The 14,876-nt window shown below is 37.5% G+C and overlaps 1 protein-coding gene across 9 annotated transcripts in view; it reads right to left on the bottom strand.

Annotated features, from left to right (window-relative positions):
* The window catches only part of sun1a (Sad1 and UNC84 domain containing 1a), a 30,651-nt gene that overhangs the window by 849 nt on the left and 14,926 nt on the right, over positions 1 to 14,876 (bottom strand). For 6 of the 9 annotated variants that reach the window (XM_049464675.1, XM_049464671.1, XM_049464670.1 and 3 more), the window contains 20 exons: positions 14,381 to 14,583; positions 14,254 to 14,280; positions 13,819 to 14,109; positions 12,384 to 12,506; positions 11,348 to 11,476; positions 10,016 to 10,096; positions 8,981 to 9,088; positions 8,717 to 8,815; positions 7,114 to 7,207; positions 5,743 to 5,801; positions 5,444 to 5,610; positions 5,077 to 5,343; positions 4,879 to 4,971; positions 3,940 to 3,983; positions 3,685 to 3,829; positions 3,289 to 3,555; positions 2,835 to 2,919; positions 2,312 to 2,427; positions 2,022 to 2,189; positions 1,027 to 1,119 (listed from right to left, as the gene is read on the bottom strand). In XM_049464675.1, coding sequence (XP_049320632.1) covers positions 1,027 to 1,119; positions 2,022 to 2,189; positions 2,312 to 2,427; positions 2,835 to 2,919; positions 3,289 to 3,555; positions 3,685 to 3,829; positions 3,940 to 3,983; positions 4,879 to 4,971; positions 5,077 to 5,343; positions 5,444 to 5,610; positions 5,743 to 5,801; positions 7,114 to 7,207; positions 8,717 to 8,815; positions 8,981 to 9,088; positions 10,016 to 10,096; positions 11,348 to 11,476; positions 12,384 to 12,506; positions 13,819 to 14,109; positions 14,254 to 14,280; positions 14,381 to 14,583 — 2,659 coding nt within the window. The remainder of the gene's footprint in view (positions 1 to 1,026; positions 1,120 to 2,021; positions 2,190 to 2,311; positions 2,428 to 2,834; positions 2,920 to 3,288; positions 3,556 to 3,684; positions 3,830 to 3,939; positions 3,984 to 4,878; positions 4,972 to 5,076; positions 5,344 to 5,443; positions 5,611 to 5,742; positions 5,802 to 7,113; positions 7,208 to 8,716; positions 8,816 to 8,980; positions 9,089 to 10,015; positions 10,097 to 11,347; positions 11,477 to 12,383; positions 12,507 to 13,818; positions 14,110 to 14,253; positions 14,281 to 14,380; positions 14,584 to 14,876) is intronic. The other 3 variants (XM_049464673.1, XM_049464677.1, XM_049464678.1) reach the window with 3 other exon arrangements.

The raw sequence follows: 14,876 nt of genomic DNA, 5'->3' as shown, positions 1-14,876 counted from the left end.
TAGTGATGTACGTTTCAAGGAGGCCTTACTTTATATATCTAATACTTTTATGATGAAAAACAAATAAAATCCTCCAAAATGACTTTTGGAAATGGTAGCACTCCCACTAATAGTACCTTAGTCTCAGATTATTAAAATAAAAATCAAATGCTTAACAGTTCACAAAGTCCCAAAAATATTTACCATAAATTCTTTTAAAAACATATCAGGATAGCGTTAAAAATCATTTTAAGCAACACTAAAACTTAAAAAGAATTTGAAGAATAGAGAACTAAGCAATCAGCTTTTTAAAGTTAACATCCAGCAGGTGGAGCGCTCACTAGTTTTCAAGCTGATAAAATGACATGAAAAATACACCAGGAGGTTTCACATATTTTAATATATCCTGTTTAATGATTCAATCAGTCAAACTCTAGTAAAAGCAAATTAATCAAATACCCTAGCTTCTCTTCAAGATGGAAAAAAACAATTAAAGAACAAGTCTGCATTGCCTGTTCCCAATGAGTGCCCAGCAATCTCAGAATATTTTACAAATGCCATTTCCTGTCAAAGCAGGTTTTACTCCTTCAATACAACAAAAGGTTTTGTGCAATACGACACACTCTTTTTTACTGTTTTACTGACACATTACACATCATTATAAACAGAGCTTGTTTCCATTTTTAGCTCTTTTAATATGACAAAGGTTTTCTACAGAATCGAAACTGACATGGCATTATGCCTGAAGAATTCAAGCAGAGAAGTATTTGGACTTGCCCATCATGCAGACAAAAGCTGAACTAATGCAAATTACTTTTTAAGATAATTTAATCTAACAGATACACATTCCTGTTACTGTGTGTAAGTGGAATGTGGATTAATCTTATCTGTACAAAATCTGTGTATGAGACGCATGAAGAAACACGTGTAAGCTTGTCTATCAAACACGATACAGAGATGTAACCATGTCTCATCTTGCCACTAAAAGCCCTAAAAACCCTCCATTTAGGCACAGCGCCCCCTCTGCCTCCCTCCCCAGACACTCACCGTGACATGGTAGGTCTGAAGAGGCTCTCCGTCTTCCTGGTAGACATATCGTCCCAGAATCTGTCCCTCTTCCTGCTGCTCATCTTCCAGGCCCTTTACAACAGGAAGACATAAAAATAACTGATTCAGTACAGCATTACTAATATTTCTTTAAATTTCACACTTCTCCCCTCACTTTACATAAAACACAGCTTTCAAAAGGGAAGCGTGTAGCCACAGTCACCACATGCTTTAGAAGTCAGTTTGTGGTGACTGAGTACGAAGATACTATAAATTGAAGAAGTAGATCGTGCTGATTCTGCAATTTTGTCTGTTATTAATAAAATGCACAGCAGTTTCCACTGCATTTGTTAAAAACTCTCTGAAACGTGAATAGAAAGTCTTATTTTTTTACTTTATGCCAATGAGATTTTATAAATATTTTACTGTAAACTCATTATTTTTGATAAACATCAAATCTAGTACAATTGGGATGTGCTTAACATTCATGCCAACATAAAAGGAAGATGGAAAATGTGTGCAAAGACTGTTATAAAGTTTAAAACTAATGTTTGAGTTTGTATGCAGTAACTTTTCATGTTGCAGTCGTGCATCGAAACAAACTAACAATCAATTACATGGTGAAAATTAAATAAACACAGACTAACAATAAAGTTTGGATACACAATGGGCATTATTAATATCAAGAAATGCTGGATTATTGATATCTGCTGACTTCAGGTGAACATTTCTGTATTCTGTAAGATTTCATTATAGTGATAAAAAAATAGCAATGTCATTTTTCCAATATTGTGTAGTCCTAATATAGTTTCAAACTAATTAAATTAATACTTTAATAACAAACGTTAAAATATTGGTTCTGATCTCACTGCAACCTTTTGGATATTTTTCTTTCTAAGTTTCTGAGCCCACATTAGTGACAATACTGGAAACAATACAAATGATTCAGACCATTTAGCTAGCTATCAGATAACCTGTACATTAGCATGTCTTACATAGACAGTGAAGTTCCGTGGAGCACTGCTGATGTTGCCGGTCGGTGAGAGGGTTTTGGGGATGTGCTCCACAGAAAAGGCTGTGGGCACGATCTTCATGGAGAGACGGATCACAAGATATCCATGAGAACCTCTAAATGCCCAGCAGTTACCAGGATGTACATCCGGCTGAAGATAGAGAGAATAAAAGTAGCAAAATGAGAAAGTGAGACTGTGAGCAAAAGTATATAAACAAAAAATAAAAAAAGAATGTGCAAACCTTCAGTAATCATAAGTGAAAATGAGCTCACCTGTATGACAGCACGAGGAGACTGAGAGAAGTACCACAGCGGCAGGCCAAACAGACTCATCAGTGCAGTTTTGGTCTCGTAGGTCTCTGAACAACGCGTACTCAGTACACTGCCACCTAAAGTCATATTAAATTTATTTGAATGCATTTATATAGATTTTTAGTTAAAAAAAAAAAAGGATCTATCAAATGGTATCAAGTCTTTCCAGTTTAGTACTTCAGAGAATGCATCATTTACATAACTTGAGCTTTTCTAGTAAAATTATTTAAATATGACTTTACCCATGGCTTCTGTATATTTACATGTTCAAGCAAGTGCTGATTTAGGTCCATAAATGCATCTACAAACATAAGTAATCGTAAAACCTAAGCTGTGACTTAATATGATAAAGAAATTATCTGTCAACACCAATACGATTAATACAATCCTACCAAATATATACTGAACAAAGTGGTTATTAATTGCAGCTTATTATAAACAATCAATATTAAAGCTTATTGATAACATGATATGATTACTGTACCTCCAGACTCCAGAGCATAATCCACAAGTCCAATGCGATCCTGTGAATAGAGCTTCAGAGCATTCTGCACAATCAGCTGCACTTGCTGGCAAGAAAAGAGGAAAACAAAAATGAGTGGGAGTTGAACAATTAAGACTTTTCACTGTCCTGGCACATTAGCAGTGGAACCAACATCACACAGCAGAATGCACGCTTTCTTCAAACACCCACAGAAGACCCAGTTCTTTCAAGAGACGCTAACTGAACACTAATCTTGTGCTTGTTATAAAGGCTTGTGACTGCACTTAAAATGTTTTAGCGCTACACATATTCAGAGGAATCATGCCTAGGGATAGTAAATTGTGAACTAAGCACTTCTCTTAGTCACTCTGGGTGAGTGCCATACATTTTTAATCTAACCAAAATTTTATTATTATTATTATTATTATTAATATTCACTTTTATAAATGATTACCGTTTCTGATAAGCCTGCATCGCCAGTGGTTTTTAGCACAGCCTTAGTGACAGTTTCTGCACAGGGCTTCTGCTGCGTCTGCTCCACCTGCAGAGACACGTTACCCAGAATGCTCCTCTCCAGGGCAGCGAGTGATGCCTGCAGGTCTGAGCTGCTCACAAATCGAGTCGACAGCCACTGCAGCAAAGACTCCGGCAGCTCAGTTCCTGCTTCCTGGTCTCGGCCGTACAGCAGAGACCGCAGCTCCTGTCTAACCTGCTCAGACACCTGCAGGGCAAAAGAACAACCATTACTGATCCACTGGGAACTAGCTGAAAGATCTTGTATATATTACATTATACTTTAACAGACAAGAAATCAACCCTGTCCTGCCTTTACACCAGGCATGTCACTTACTGTGTCATGTAAAGAGTCCAGATGTTCACATCTGCCCTTACAGCCCATCACTCCCTGAAGGTCAGTCTTGATTCCTCCCAGGGCCTCTTCCAGCCGGCGCACCTCCGCCAACAGAGCCAAATAGGACGCCTCATCCGTTTCCCCACTGAGGAGAGACACATTCAGACAGTTAAAAGAAGCACTGCTGGAATATCTCCATTTATACAGAAGCAAAACCCATGGACAGTAAATTCTGAAACACACTGATATACTGACCTGACAATGGCTGGAGCTTTGACCTCTTGTGTTCTCTGTAACTCCTAAAAATATCAAAATCAATTATTAGCAAACATGCATAAAGTACTAGAGACTCAGACTTGAGTAAAAGTACAAGTGCTTTCTATCATTCTTTAAGCGCCACACTTAAGTTATTTTTTTGTACTTCGGTGTCGCAAGTAGTTTATGAGTGTAAGGCAGAACAGGAGCAGCATGGTCTTTTAATAAGATCAGCTTGATTCACTTAAATGTTTGTGGAAAACCCTGTAAATGAATGCATTGAGCTACCTCAATGCATTCCACTCACTCACTGCTGACATAGAAGTGCAAACACACTCAAACATCTTGTCTAGACCCGGTAGATGGGAGAGAAGGACCCTCTGGAGCAGGTATATATAATTTAATATAAAGTTGCCGCATGCCTAATGCCAGATGTGGGCTAGAGGATATAAAGGAACTAACTGTTCTCTAGAATGATTATGCTTAATCCGGTACTTTAGAGATGAATTTAGGAAGAAGTGGTGATCGTCTGCTATCTTGACCTCACTTTTGCTCAGCAATAAATGTAATTAACTTCTCACAGTTTATACCTGACAGTAGTGTGGTTCTTAAAATATGAATTCACACTTAGCATCTCTTCACTTTGGTTCCACTGAAAACGTTTTTTGACCAAATGAAAAAAAATATCACCACCACATTGCCCAAATGTATTTTGTTCATCCTTTAAAAAAAATATTAAATTTAAAAATATTAAAACACTTATTTTAACAGACCAGCAGGCAAGGCAACAAAACGAAATACTCTTATGAATTTACACAGTGCAGGTTATGTCATTTTAGTAAAAACACATTCATATAAATTTTTGCAATGTTGAAAAAAGTTGCCAAATTTTTAAACTAATTTTGGTGGATCCCTACAAAAGCATGCAAATTAGAATACCTCTGTTTTGAGCGCCACGTTCCTAATAAGCTCTTCAACTTTGGCAAGCCGTAACTCCTGAGCCCGATTCTCTTCTTTGAACTCGTTTTGATTCTAGAGGAAAATAACAAATAAAAAATTAGACAAAGCCAAAAATTAATTAAACTCTTTCTTCATCTTCACTGGTTAGAAAGCCAGTTCTGCTTTAAGTGCTCTCACCTGCTGCGTCTGCTGTGTCTCCTTCTCCATTTCTGTCCTCAGCAGGCCGACTCTTTGCTCCATTAGATTGTTTATCCACAGGCTCAGGCTGTCTCTGTCTGTGTTCTTGTCTAGCTCGTCTTTCAGAACACTGTAGAGACTGAGTACCTCTCCGTGGCGCTCCTCCTGCTTGCTGCCCGTTGCTGCTACCTGCTCCCACAGTTGTGACAGGCTCTTCTCTAATCGTTCCAGCCTCTCCAAGTGTGCTGCAGATACTTCAGTCTTACCCTACAGAGCGGGTAATGTGACAGTTCAGTATTATAATAAAATGTTTTTATCACTTCAAAACCTGCAATGCAAATGAAAATAAACTAAATAAACCATGTACCTCATAGTGTTGATATGGTGGAGTGATGCCAGGATGACCTTCACTAGCTGTATCGATAGGTGTGTGCGCTGTTGTGGTGGAGTCAAGCGTAGAGTCAGTCCTCCACACAGTCGTGTTAGCTGCAGGCAAAATGGCCCAGAGACCAGACAGACCCCAGTACCAAAGAGCTACATAAAAAAGAGGACAACAAATTAGGCCAGACTCTTATATACCTTCTTTTACACACAACAAAACACTTCCACTACACAAAACATCAAAGTCTGAGCTTTTAGGAGACGCATGTGGGCAGCTGAACTTACCAAACAGCAGCAGAAAAGGAAGAAGTATCAGAAGAAGCTTACGCAATATGGGTAGGCACCTGAAGGAGTAGATAAAGTACATGTAACATGTATTTAGTTGCTAAACAGACAGATAAAGAGAAAATGTATGTAATAAAAACAATATGCTTAAAAAGAACCTCATAAAACAGAAAGAAAATAAAGATAGCACAGCTAGACTAGCTGATGTGAGAGTGTTGCAGAAACAATGCAAATATACTCTAGAAAAAAAAATTAAAATCCACATTTTAAAAGAACACTTTTCTGTCTGTTGATACTAGGGCTGCAACGATTAGTCGATATAATTGATAATGTTGATTAACATTTTTGTATCCAAATGGCCATTCTTGATTCTTAATTGTTAATTTGTAGCACTACACAAATTGCTAGGGACAAAAACTAAATTAAAGAGAGATAATGGTCTCTCACACACAGTGTACACTCAACTCGGCCTGCGTTTCCAACAGTGCAGAAACACAACAGATTACATATTTTGCACTAAATAGCAGCAAATTTAAAAGGTAATGTTCAGGACATTTTAATTTCCACATTCTGCCGTTTCTATCTTTTGAAGTGATAGAGAAAGCTAGAAACAGAGATCGTAATCTAATCATAATATTACTGTCAGATTAGCTGACTACTTATATAATATCATTAGTTGCAGCCGTAGTTGATAGACTGATGCAAAGGTATACATTGAGTACAATACCTTTTATTTTGCCTCACAATTAGGTGGTTTTCTCATACAGCAACACAGGCATTCACCTCTTTTTTCACTGGCTTGTTTTGGTCACTTAAAATAATTACAGCCGCATAGTTTATAGCTTGGAATAGTTTACCACTGTAGGAACAAATGAACAAATTTGGTAATAACAGTTTTGTTGAACAGTGTTGCCAGTCTCTTGTCTCAGTGTGTTGTTGGCTCAATGAAGGTATTATAGTCCGCTTATGATTAACTTATGATTAAGCCCTTTCAGCCTCCAGACAACTACACTGGAGCTTAAGCTAGTCAGCCTAGCATTAGCTTTTAGCCTTTTCAGGCTTTCTTTTTCTATTCTGCAACAGTACCCACCAGATTTAGCCTCAAAACTTTTGATACTAGACTGGCTATACATAAAGTTTGGAGGATATAAGTGACCCAAGAGTGTTATATGGGAATTCTGAATTTATTTTAATAAGCTTGTTTTCCACTTTCCAATACCTTCTGAAAACTAACTGAGCTGAAATTGAGAACAACCGTTCATTAACGGTTAAGGCAAGATACAGATATCTAGGTAGACAGTTAGCTAGGAAGATAGATGGATAATGTTTTTTTTTTTAAACCGGGCTAAAATCATGCTTATATGAACTCACCTTGTCAAAATAAAGACGTTCAGCAGAGACATGAGCATCACAAGCTGGTACCATGCTGTTCCCAGCCACCAGAATGCTCCTGAAGCTACCTTGCCTACAGTCAGACACACAAACACACACAGTCTGATATAAAGTAGCACACAGAACGGATTAGACACTGGACTAGGGAGGTAAAGGAGCTGCAGCGACAGAGATTAGAGTGAGTAATCAGCTGAGAGAAAAGTAGGAAGCCACATCTGCAGGTTACTATGTTAGTCATACAAACACACACACACACCCACCCAACCCTCCCACATTGAGGGGAGAGAAAAGCACAAATCAATATAGAGCTAAAACAGCTCAGATTCAAGTCTGACTGCCCTCTCATCTCCATCTTCTACTGCAAGAGGACAGGATGCAGAGAAATACATTTAAAACATGATTTCAATTTCTCTACAGAGAGCCACAATCAGGAAACAATCAGTTTAAAAATTGCAGGCCTGTTTATTTTCAGATTGATGGCAGTTGTGTTTCCATTCAAAAAGCTTGTTTTTACAGATTCCCCTGATTGTGGCTTTGTCTAAACAACATGTCAACACCTCCTTTCCTAGGAACTGGCAAAGCTGGAAGAAATCTCATTAGCCACATGAGGGCCCTCTGCAAAGTCAAGTCAAACCAGCATAAACTGTTCACACCACACCATAAGCTTGCTGAGAATAATCTGACTTTGATTTGATAGAAAATACACACCAGAGAGAGGGAAGGCACAGTGTAACACAAAAGGGAGCCATGTTGAAAAGGAAGGTTTGGCTAAAAATCTAAATTTACACAATTTTGTTTTAAAAATGTTATGTGTCCTGTTTATAAAGTTCACTTTTTTTTAGTTTTGCCCTGGATGTACTTTCAAAGTAGTATACCATTTTTTTCATAACAAATGCCATAAACAAATGCCATTATCCCACAAAATTCATTCTATCACTTAAAATGTTGCAATGTCGGTTACCAAGTTTTTTTTAATGTTTTAAAATTTTTCTTTCAAATTTTGAACAGAAGATGGAAGTTTCTCATTAATTAACCTTAAATCCCAATTAAAAAAAATTTAGGGTGGACCTTTGAAGAGATACAATTCCATATTTGAACTACAATTCACAAACAAGGTTGCTGAACTTTGGTGCTTCTCTGCCCTCACTACAGACTGACAAGATCATCTACAGAGGAGTAGTAGTAGTCTAGTAATGAAATATTGTTTGTATTGATTGATTTATTTATTTTAAAGAGATATTGATTTCTTAAAGGGTTGTCCCATTTCTTAAGTGGGAGGAGTTAAACAGTCCTTTGTAGGAATCACTCAAAAACAAGGGGTAGGGGTATATATGAGAAACAGGATTGGGTCTAACAAGTGATGGATGGTTTTTGATCATTACCTCTAATCATCCATCATTACCACACATTAACATCACAAATTGTCTAAAGTAGCTATTTTGGAACAAACCTTCCCTTTAACAGACAAACAGAACTCTCAGTGAGGGTAGAGTTGACACACAGGGACATGAAGTGTTCTTGTTGGACACAGCATCTCATGCAGGGACTTTTAAAAAGCCTAAAAATCACATTTAAAAATGACCTGGAGACACGGCAGCCAAATACATGACAGACAGAATCTTCCGTGTGATAAGCCAGCCTGCTGAAAGAAGCCTCTGCCCCGCCCTCAGCAGACTGCTGCCTGGACATCACCAATGGGGAAAGAAGATTCAGGATCAAAATCAATATGCATTATCTTGGGGTAAACATTTACCATAAAAGGCTTACCAATGTATTCAAAAAGATAAAATCATTAATATTTATGAAGCACATGCATAGAAGATTAATACAACTAAGTGCACACAACCTGTGAAAATTACAAGGAACCACAGAGCCCCTAAGAGCTGCTGAGCCCTGGATGAATGTGTGCTGACCACACTCGTCTTCAGAGTCTGCTTCCCTTTACAGTCGTCACCTGTTGTGATTTAAGAGGTGAGACAAACAGAAAAAGAAAAAACAAAAACACAAAGCTAAATGAAAATGGACTAAAAACAACTGGGGATGCTGGTGAAGATGATGGCAATTATGCATGATAAAATTCAGCAGACACTAAAATAAAAATAATAACATGCATATATTGTGACTACATGTACAGTTGTGGTCAGAAGTCACTATACACTCACCATAAGGACATGAATGAGTGTTTACTTAATCTCTGAACTGCTTTTTTTGTTTTCATGCCACAAACAAAACCAAAAAAATTACATACATTAACCCACCATAAACTCATCTACCACCATTGAACAGATGACTGGAGTAGGTGTGTATGTGAATGAAAGCTCAGGCTGCTTGACTGAAGGTTACAACACTTTCTGTTTGCATTAGTGTGAATGAGTCACGACAGTTTTGTTTGGGGTGTGAGAGGACATGACTAACATCCCTTTGTGCCCAACACTGGGCACAAATGATCAACGCCAGCTATAGAGAAGACCTAATGGCTGCTGGGATGCAGCTGGACATACACAGCTTAGTGATGTCTTTTTTAGCAAATTCTGGGAACAGTTTGCTAAAAGATTTTCAGAGGTTCTCAGAATGCTATTCAGTATATTATATATTACCTCTGATAGAAAAAAACCCTAATGTTAGTGTATGTATGTATATATATGTATATATGTATATATATATATATATATATATATATATATATATATATATATATATATATATATATATATATATATATATATATACACACACACACACAAACACATATACCTGAAAAAATAAAAATATTTAATAAAATATTAAATGTCACTGTTATAGATCCACACTAAACATCTACAGTGGATGGGTCTCGATATTACAGTGTGAGCAGACATATAAATTATAGATATGTACTTACACAGGGGGCCACTGAGAGTTTGGTGTTCCGTCTGAGTCACCAGTTCATTTACATTCATGGTCCCACAATAACCAGCGTGACCTACAAAAAAGGAGGGCAACAAAAAAAAATAACATCAAATCACTCTGTTCTCTGAATTCAGCCGTCAGTCTTGCCCTTAACCCTGTGATCAGAGCCTGGGATGTGCAGTGGTTGGAAGAGAAAAAGAAATGCAGAATTTGCATGTAACCAAGGCAATTCCCACAGGAGGGGGAGCCATTTGGTTATGTGCAATATGTCAAGCTCGGTTAGAGTAACACGAAGCGCTGCTGCTGAAAGGGTTAAAGTGTGCTGGACACAGTGAGACAGCAGCTAAATAGGAAGGAAAATCTGCAGATGAGATGTCAGATTCAAAGCACTCTATTAAGTGAAGGAGGTTAATAAAGGATGAGAGGATTTGACTCTGCAGTTTCTGAGGCCCTCAGGGTGATGTGGGTTCATACTGGACTCAGCAAAAATACCCTCCAAAACCACAGAGAGATAGACAGCTTCCAGAACAGGCAGAGGCTAAAAGAGATAGGTTAGGAGACATGAGTCGTGGAGGAAGACAGCAGATGACCCAGACGCTTAGAAAAAAGAAACGCGATTTGCGCTTAGTGCAGCATTTATGGAGGCAATGTTTGACAGTTTGGTGATCAAACTACTCAAACGCACCTGCTTTAACTCACCTGTTCATTAACAGGTTTAGAGGGCGTGTTTGAGAAGGGAAAACACCAATATCAGTTCTCAAAAACAGAATGGAAAGAACACATGCCTATGTATTCAGCTACATGAACTGAAACCTTCCAGTGAACAATCATTTATCAACCTTTTTTTTATGAGAAACTGTTTAAGCATTAAAAAATATTTGCCGGTAAGTGGTTTAATTTAGACTTAAATTTTTTCATTTAACTTCCAAAAAATTATTCATTTTTCCCCAAAATAACTATTCAGTGGAAGGCCTCAAGTTAAAAAATAAATAAAATGAAGTACATAAAATAGGCAGATAGCAAAAAGACCCAAACCAATATAATCTGGCTGTAGTCATTATTTTATATAAGATTTCCATAGCTTTTTCTGCATTTTTTAAATTTTGTACAGTGTAAACCATAGACATGTCTTCAATTTAACTGTTTATATTATTTGTTAGATGCTTGTTTTATGTTTAAGACCTGACCAATGAACCAGTCAGTCGGACAATTAAAAAATAATAATAAAAAATAAAACCCGGGTCCATTTACTTTTGTCCACATTACAATATATACGGACAGGACTTTGTACATATGAATTGAGTACTGAACCCTCCATTAGTACCTCCATTAGCATTGACATTGCTGGAAGCTTTCAGCAGAGCAGACCCAGACAGCAGTGTGAGGGCTGCTGCAGAGGAACTGGCCACTCTCCTGAACACACTCACACACCAGTTGGTCACTGACTGCAGGGCTGTAGAGAGATTATTATATAACATTAATACATTTAAAGTGAACGCCACAAATCAATAAAACATGAAGTCAAATTCTGTACACTGGAAGAAAAATGGCAATGCCATGGTGATGAGAACCAGTGCTCACATTATGGACAAACAAATATAGCTATTTACATTTAACATCTACCAATAAGCACCAACCTACATCTGTCTTTACAGATCTTAGAAGAGTCACAGAGCGCGTTTACATGCATTTCATAACTAGATTACTGCAGAACATCACTGATGGAGGAGTGGAACATGGCTTGAACATGCACCACTGTTAACATGCAATATTGAGTCATTAAATATCTGACTGCTAAAAATTGCCATTTGACCCTGCTATTCTTGTACATTTTTCACAGCAAACCACTTCATTTACTTCTTTTCGGTAAAAAAGGTACAATAAAGCCTAGGAAATGCATGGTGATGTTAGTGGTAAAAGGTTTAAAGAAGGTTGTTTACACCAGTGTGAAAGCACCACAGTTCCCTCTTCCCTGGGTGATTTACATGCAGTGGAAATCTCAGTCTATAGTGCTGATACCACTCAATTCACATCAGCAGTGGAGCCCAGCCCACACAGGTGTACTAGTGCAAACTTATATCTGAACAAATTATTATTAAAATACCATAATTCTGTGATTTATGTAGCCCCTACACAGTGTAAAATATAAATGTCACACAGTTTTCCTATTAAGGAAGAAGAAACACCATCAAGTTGAATACAAGAGGTTTCAGCCAAAAGAAGAAGCGGTGGCCATTGCAATAAAGAACCAAAATAAAGCCTAGTTAAAGAATCATTAACTGCTCCAGAGAGAGAAAGAGCGTGAGGCTGAAGTCACAGCAAGACAGGTGCTGAGTTTAGGGCAGGAGTAAGGCTGGTACCTTGGCCCTTGTGAGAGGTCTTCGTCAGAATGCTCTGCATGAGCAGTGTGAACATACACACTACAGAGGTAGCAGCTTTTCTGCTATAATGCAGGCAGTACTCCGAGAGCAACCCCAGCACACCTACAGATAAAATACACTACTGCTTTAAAACACAGACAAGCATAACTGATGATGCACAATTCCACAAACCATGACACAAAAACCTAAGAGACCAAAAACAAAGAGTCCTTCGAAAGTATCCCGGCAACATTTAGAGCAATAAGCAGGACAACAGTATTTAAACAATAAAAAAAAATAAAAAAAAAATAATAAAATCAATACAAAAGTGCTATTAATGGCAAAAAGGCCATTACCAAATGCTGGCTTCAAAAAAAAGAAAAAAAAAAAAAAAAAAAACCTACAGTTGGTACTTTTCATTGTTAAACAATTGCACCTTTTAGAACAGATTACCTTTTCAATACGACACCAGAAGGAACTGGGAGAAAAAAAGATGGGGTAAATGGTGCGTTTATTTAACCAAACTGAAGGATAGCCCATATAGATTTTGATTTAAATTAAGAATATTCTTTTTGTTCTCTCATCCTTCTTATTATTTGTCCCCTTTCTCAAAACTGTGACTTGTTTACCTGTACCAAATGGTTGTATTGTATTTCAAAATTGTGCAAAAAAAAAAGAAAAGAAAAAAAAAAGTAGAGCTATGAATGGATCTGCAAAGCAAACAGACCTTTAGGGTGAACAAAAATCCATTAAAAAAAGGTGTCATTCTACAGGCTTGTATACATCATCTTTAAATAGGCATTTGAAAAGTTTCTGGTTATTAGTTATTAGTCAATTTAAAACAGTTATTTTTTATGGCTTAGCCCTCTTAAAACACTTAAACTTAATACCAAAATTAATACCCTACTACAGTGTTCTAAAATCTAAATTCAGTATCCAGATAAATAATGAACTGATATTATGCTTCTCTGAACAAAATACTATTCAATTATTGCTATTATTTCTGAGACAGTAAATAGGTTTAGTCCTGGACTAATTGTTTTGTCATTCAGTGGAGAAACCTCATTTAGAAAGCAGTTGTGTCCAGACTAGGCTTTATCACTGTTTGGAAAAACAGCCTTTAGTGTTTATCTATGGCTGTAACCAATCAAAAGCCTTGACAGAAAACAAGTTAGGAGGGGAATCTCTAATATTATGCATTCTATGGAGAAACCCAGTATTATGAAACATCCCTCAGGAGGGTTAAGGCTGAAAGAAATCAATATATGAGAGGCTTGAATAGTTCAGAGCCAAAACCGGGAATCACTGTACTAAACTGAGCAGAGTAGCTCTGACCAGCCACAGGGAAAAATTAATAAATAATAACACCCCTTTGTGAGTAACACATCTTTGAGAGAGCCCTGTGCTGCAAGTTCTACATAATTATTTCTCTCACCGGATTTGTGTCGGCGGCTCTTCTCTCTGCTGTATACTGTAGTGTAGGGAGAGGAGGCTCCATCCTCAGTGGCAAGATGCTGAGCAGACGAGGAGAAGTAGGAGCAGGAGGTGGATATGCAGGGTTTGGAGGAAGAGTAGGCCAGCAAAGTGTCTCGACCGTCAGTGCGGGTGGAGGCGCAGTCCTTGCAGATGTAAGTGCTGTTCATAGTGGTTTTCTGAGACTGAGAAGAAGTGTTCATATCACCGTTGTTCACCGAAGTGAAGCTGCGCTCCACGTGGACAGTCTGATCTGAGGACCATACAGAGTAAAATGTTTTACATATTTTGGAATAACATATTAAAGCAAAATAATCCGATTAAATTGCTTTAAAATACAAATGATCCCACAGCAAAAATACTCATAATTCAATTAAAATTTTCTTTGTCAATTTACCTTTGAGATCTCCATCCTCATCCAATCCTAAATGATAAAAAAAGAAAGTATTATTCTGTAAGCACCATGTGGCACACAAAAAAACAAAACAGTTGTGCATATAAATAACAGGCAGACTTGTGCTGACCCCAGAAGCTGTCAACGAGAGTGCGCTCCTGTATGCACGACTCGTCAAGCAGGGACGACAGGAGTGAGGCATCGCTGGCAGTGCAGCTGCGCAGGCTGCTGTTGTGAGCCTGCAGCACAGAGGTAGACTGACTCTTTACTGGAGTCTGAAGCAGCGAGCCTGAACCGGCTGAGGAGCGATGAGACCTCCTGCTCTTTAAGGTCCTGAAAATGAGAAAAAAATAAAAGTTAAGATTTATATTTACACATTAGCCTTAATGCTAATACTGTTTAATGTTTAATTATTACATTGTAAAAATGTCTCTTGGATTTTATGTACATGAAAAATTATGAATATTGGTACCAGCGAACAACTCATTTATGATTCCAGTGTAAAACTAAAAAGGTAAACTTCAGACACAAAAATGTATTTTGCATACTGCACCTTTTTAAGGTAACAGATCAGAAATGTAGTTTTTACAATTACTTCCTATATAAAAACAACACAAGCTCTTAAG

This window comes from Astyanax mexicanus, chromosome 15, assembly GCF_023375975.1.
Source record: "Astyanax mexicanus isolate ESR-SI-001 chromosome 15, AstMex3_surface, whole genome shotgun sequence".
NCBI classification, from domain to species: domain Eukaryota; kingdom Metazoa; phylum Chordata; class Actinopteri; order Characiformes; family Acestrorhamphidae; genus Astyanax; species Astyanax mexicanus.
This window is presented reverse-complemented; position numbering and strand designations above follow the sequence as displayed.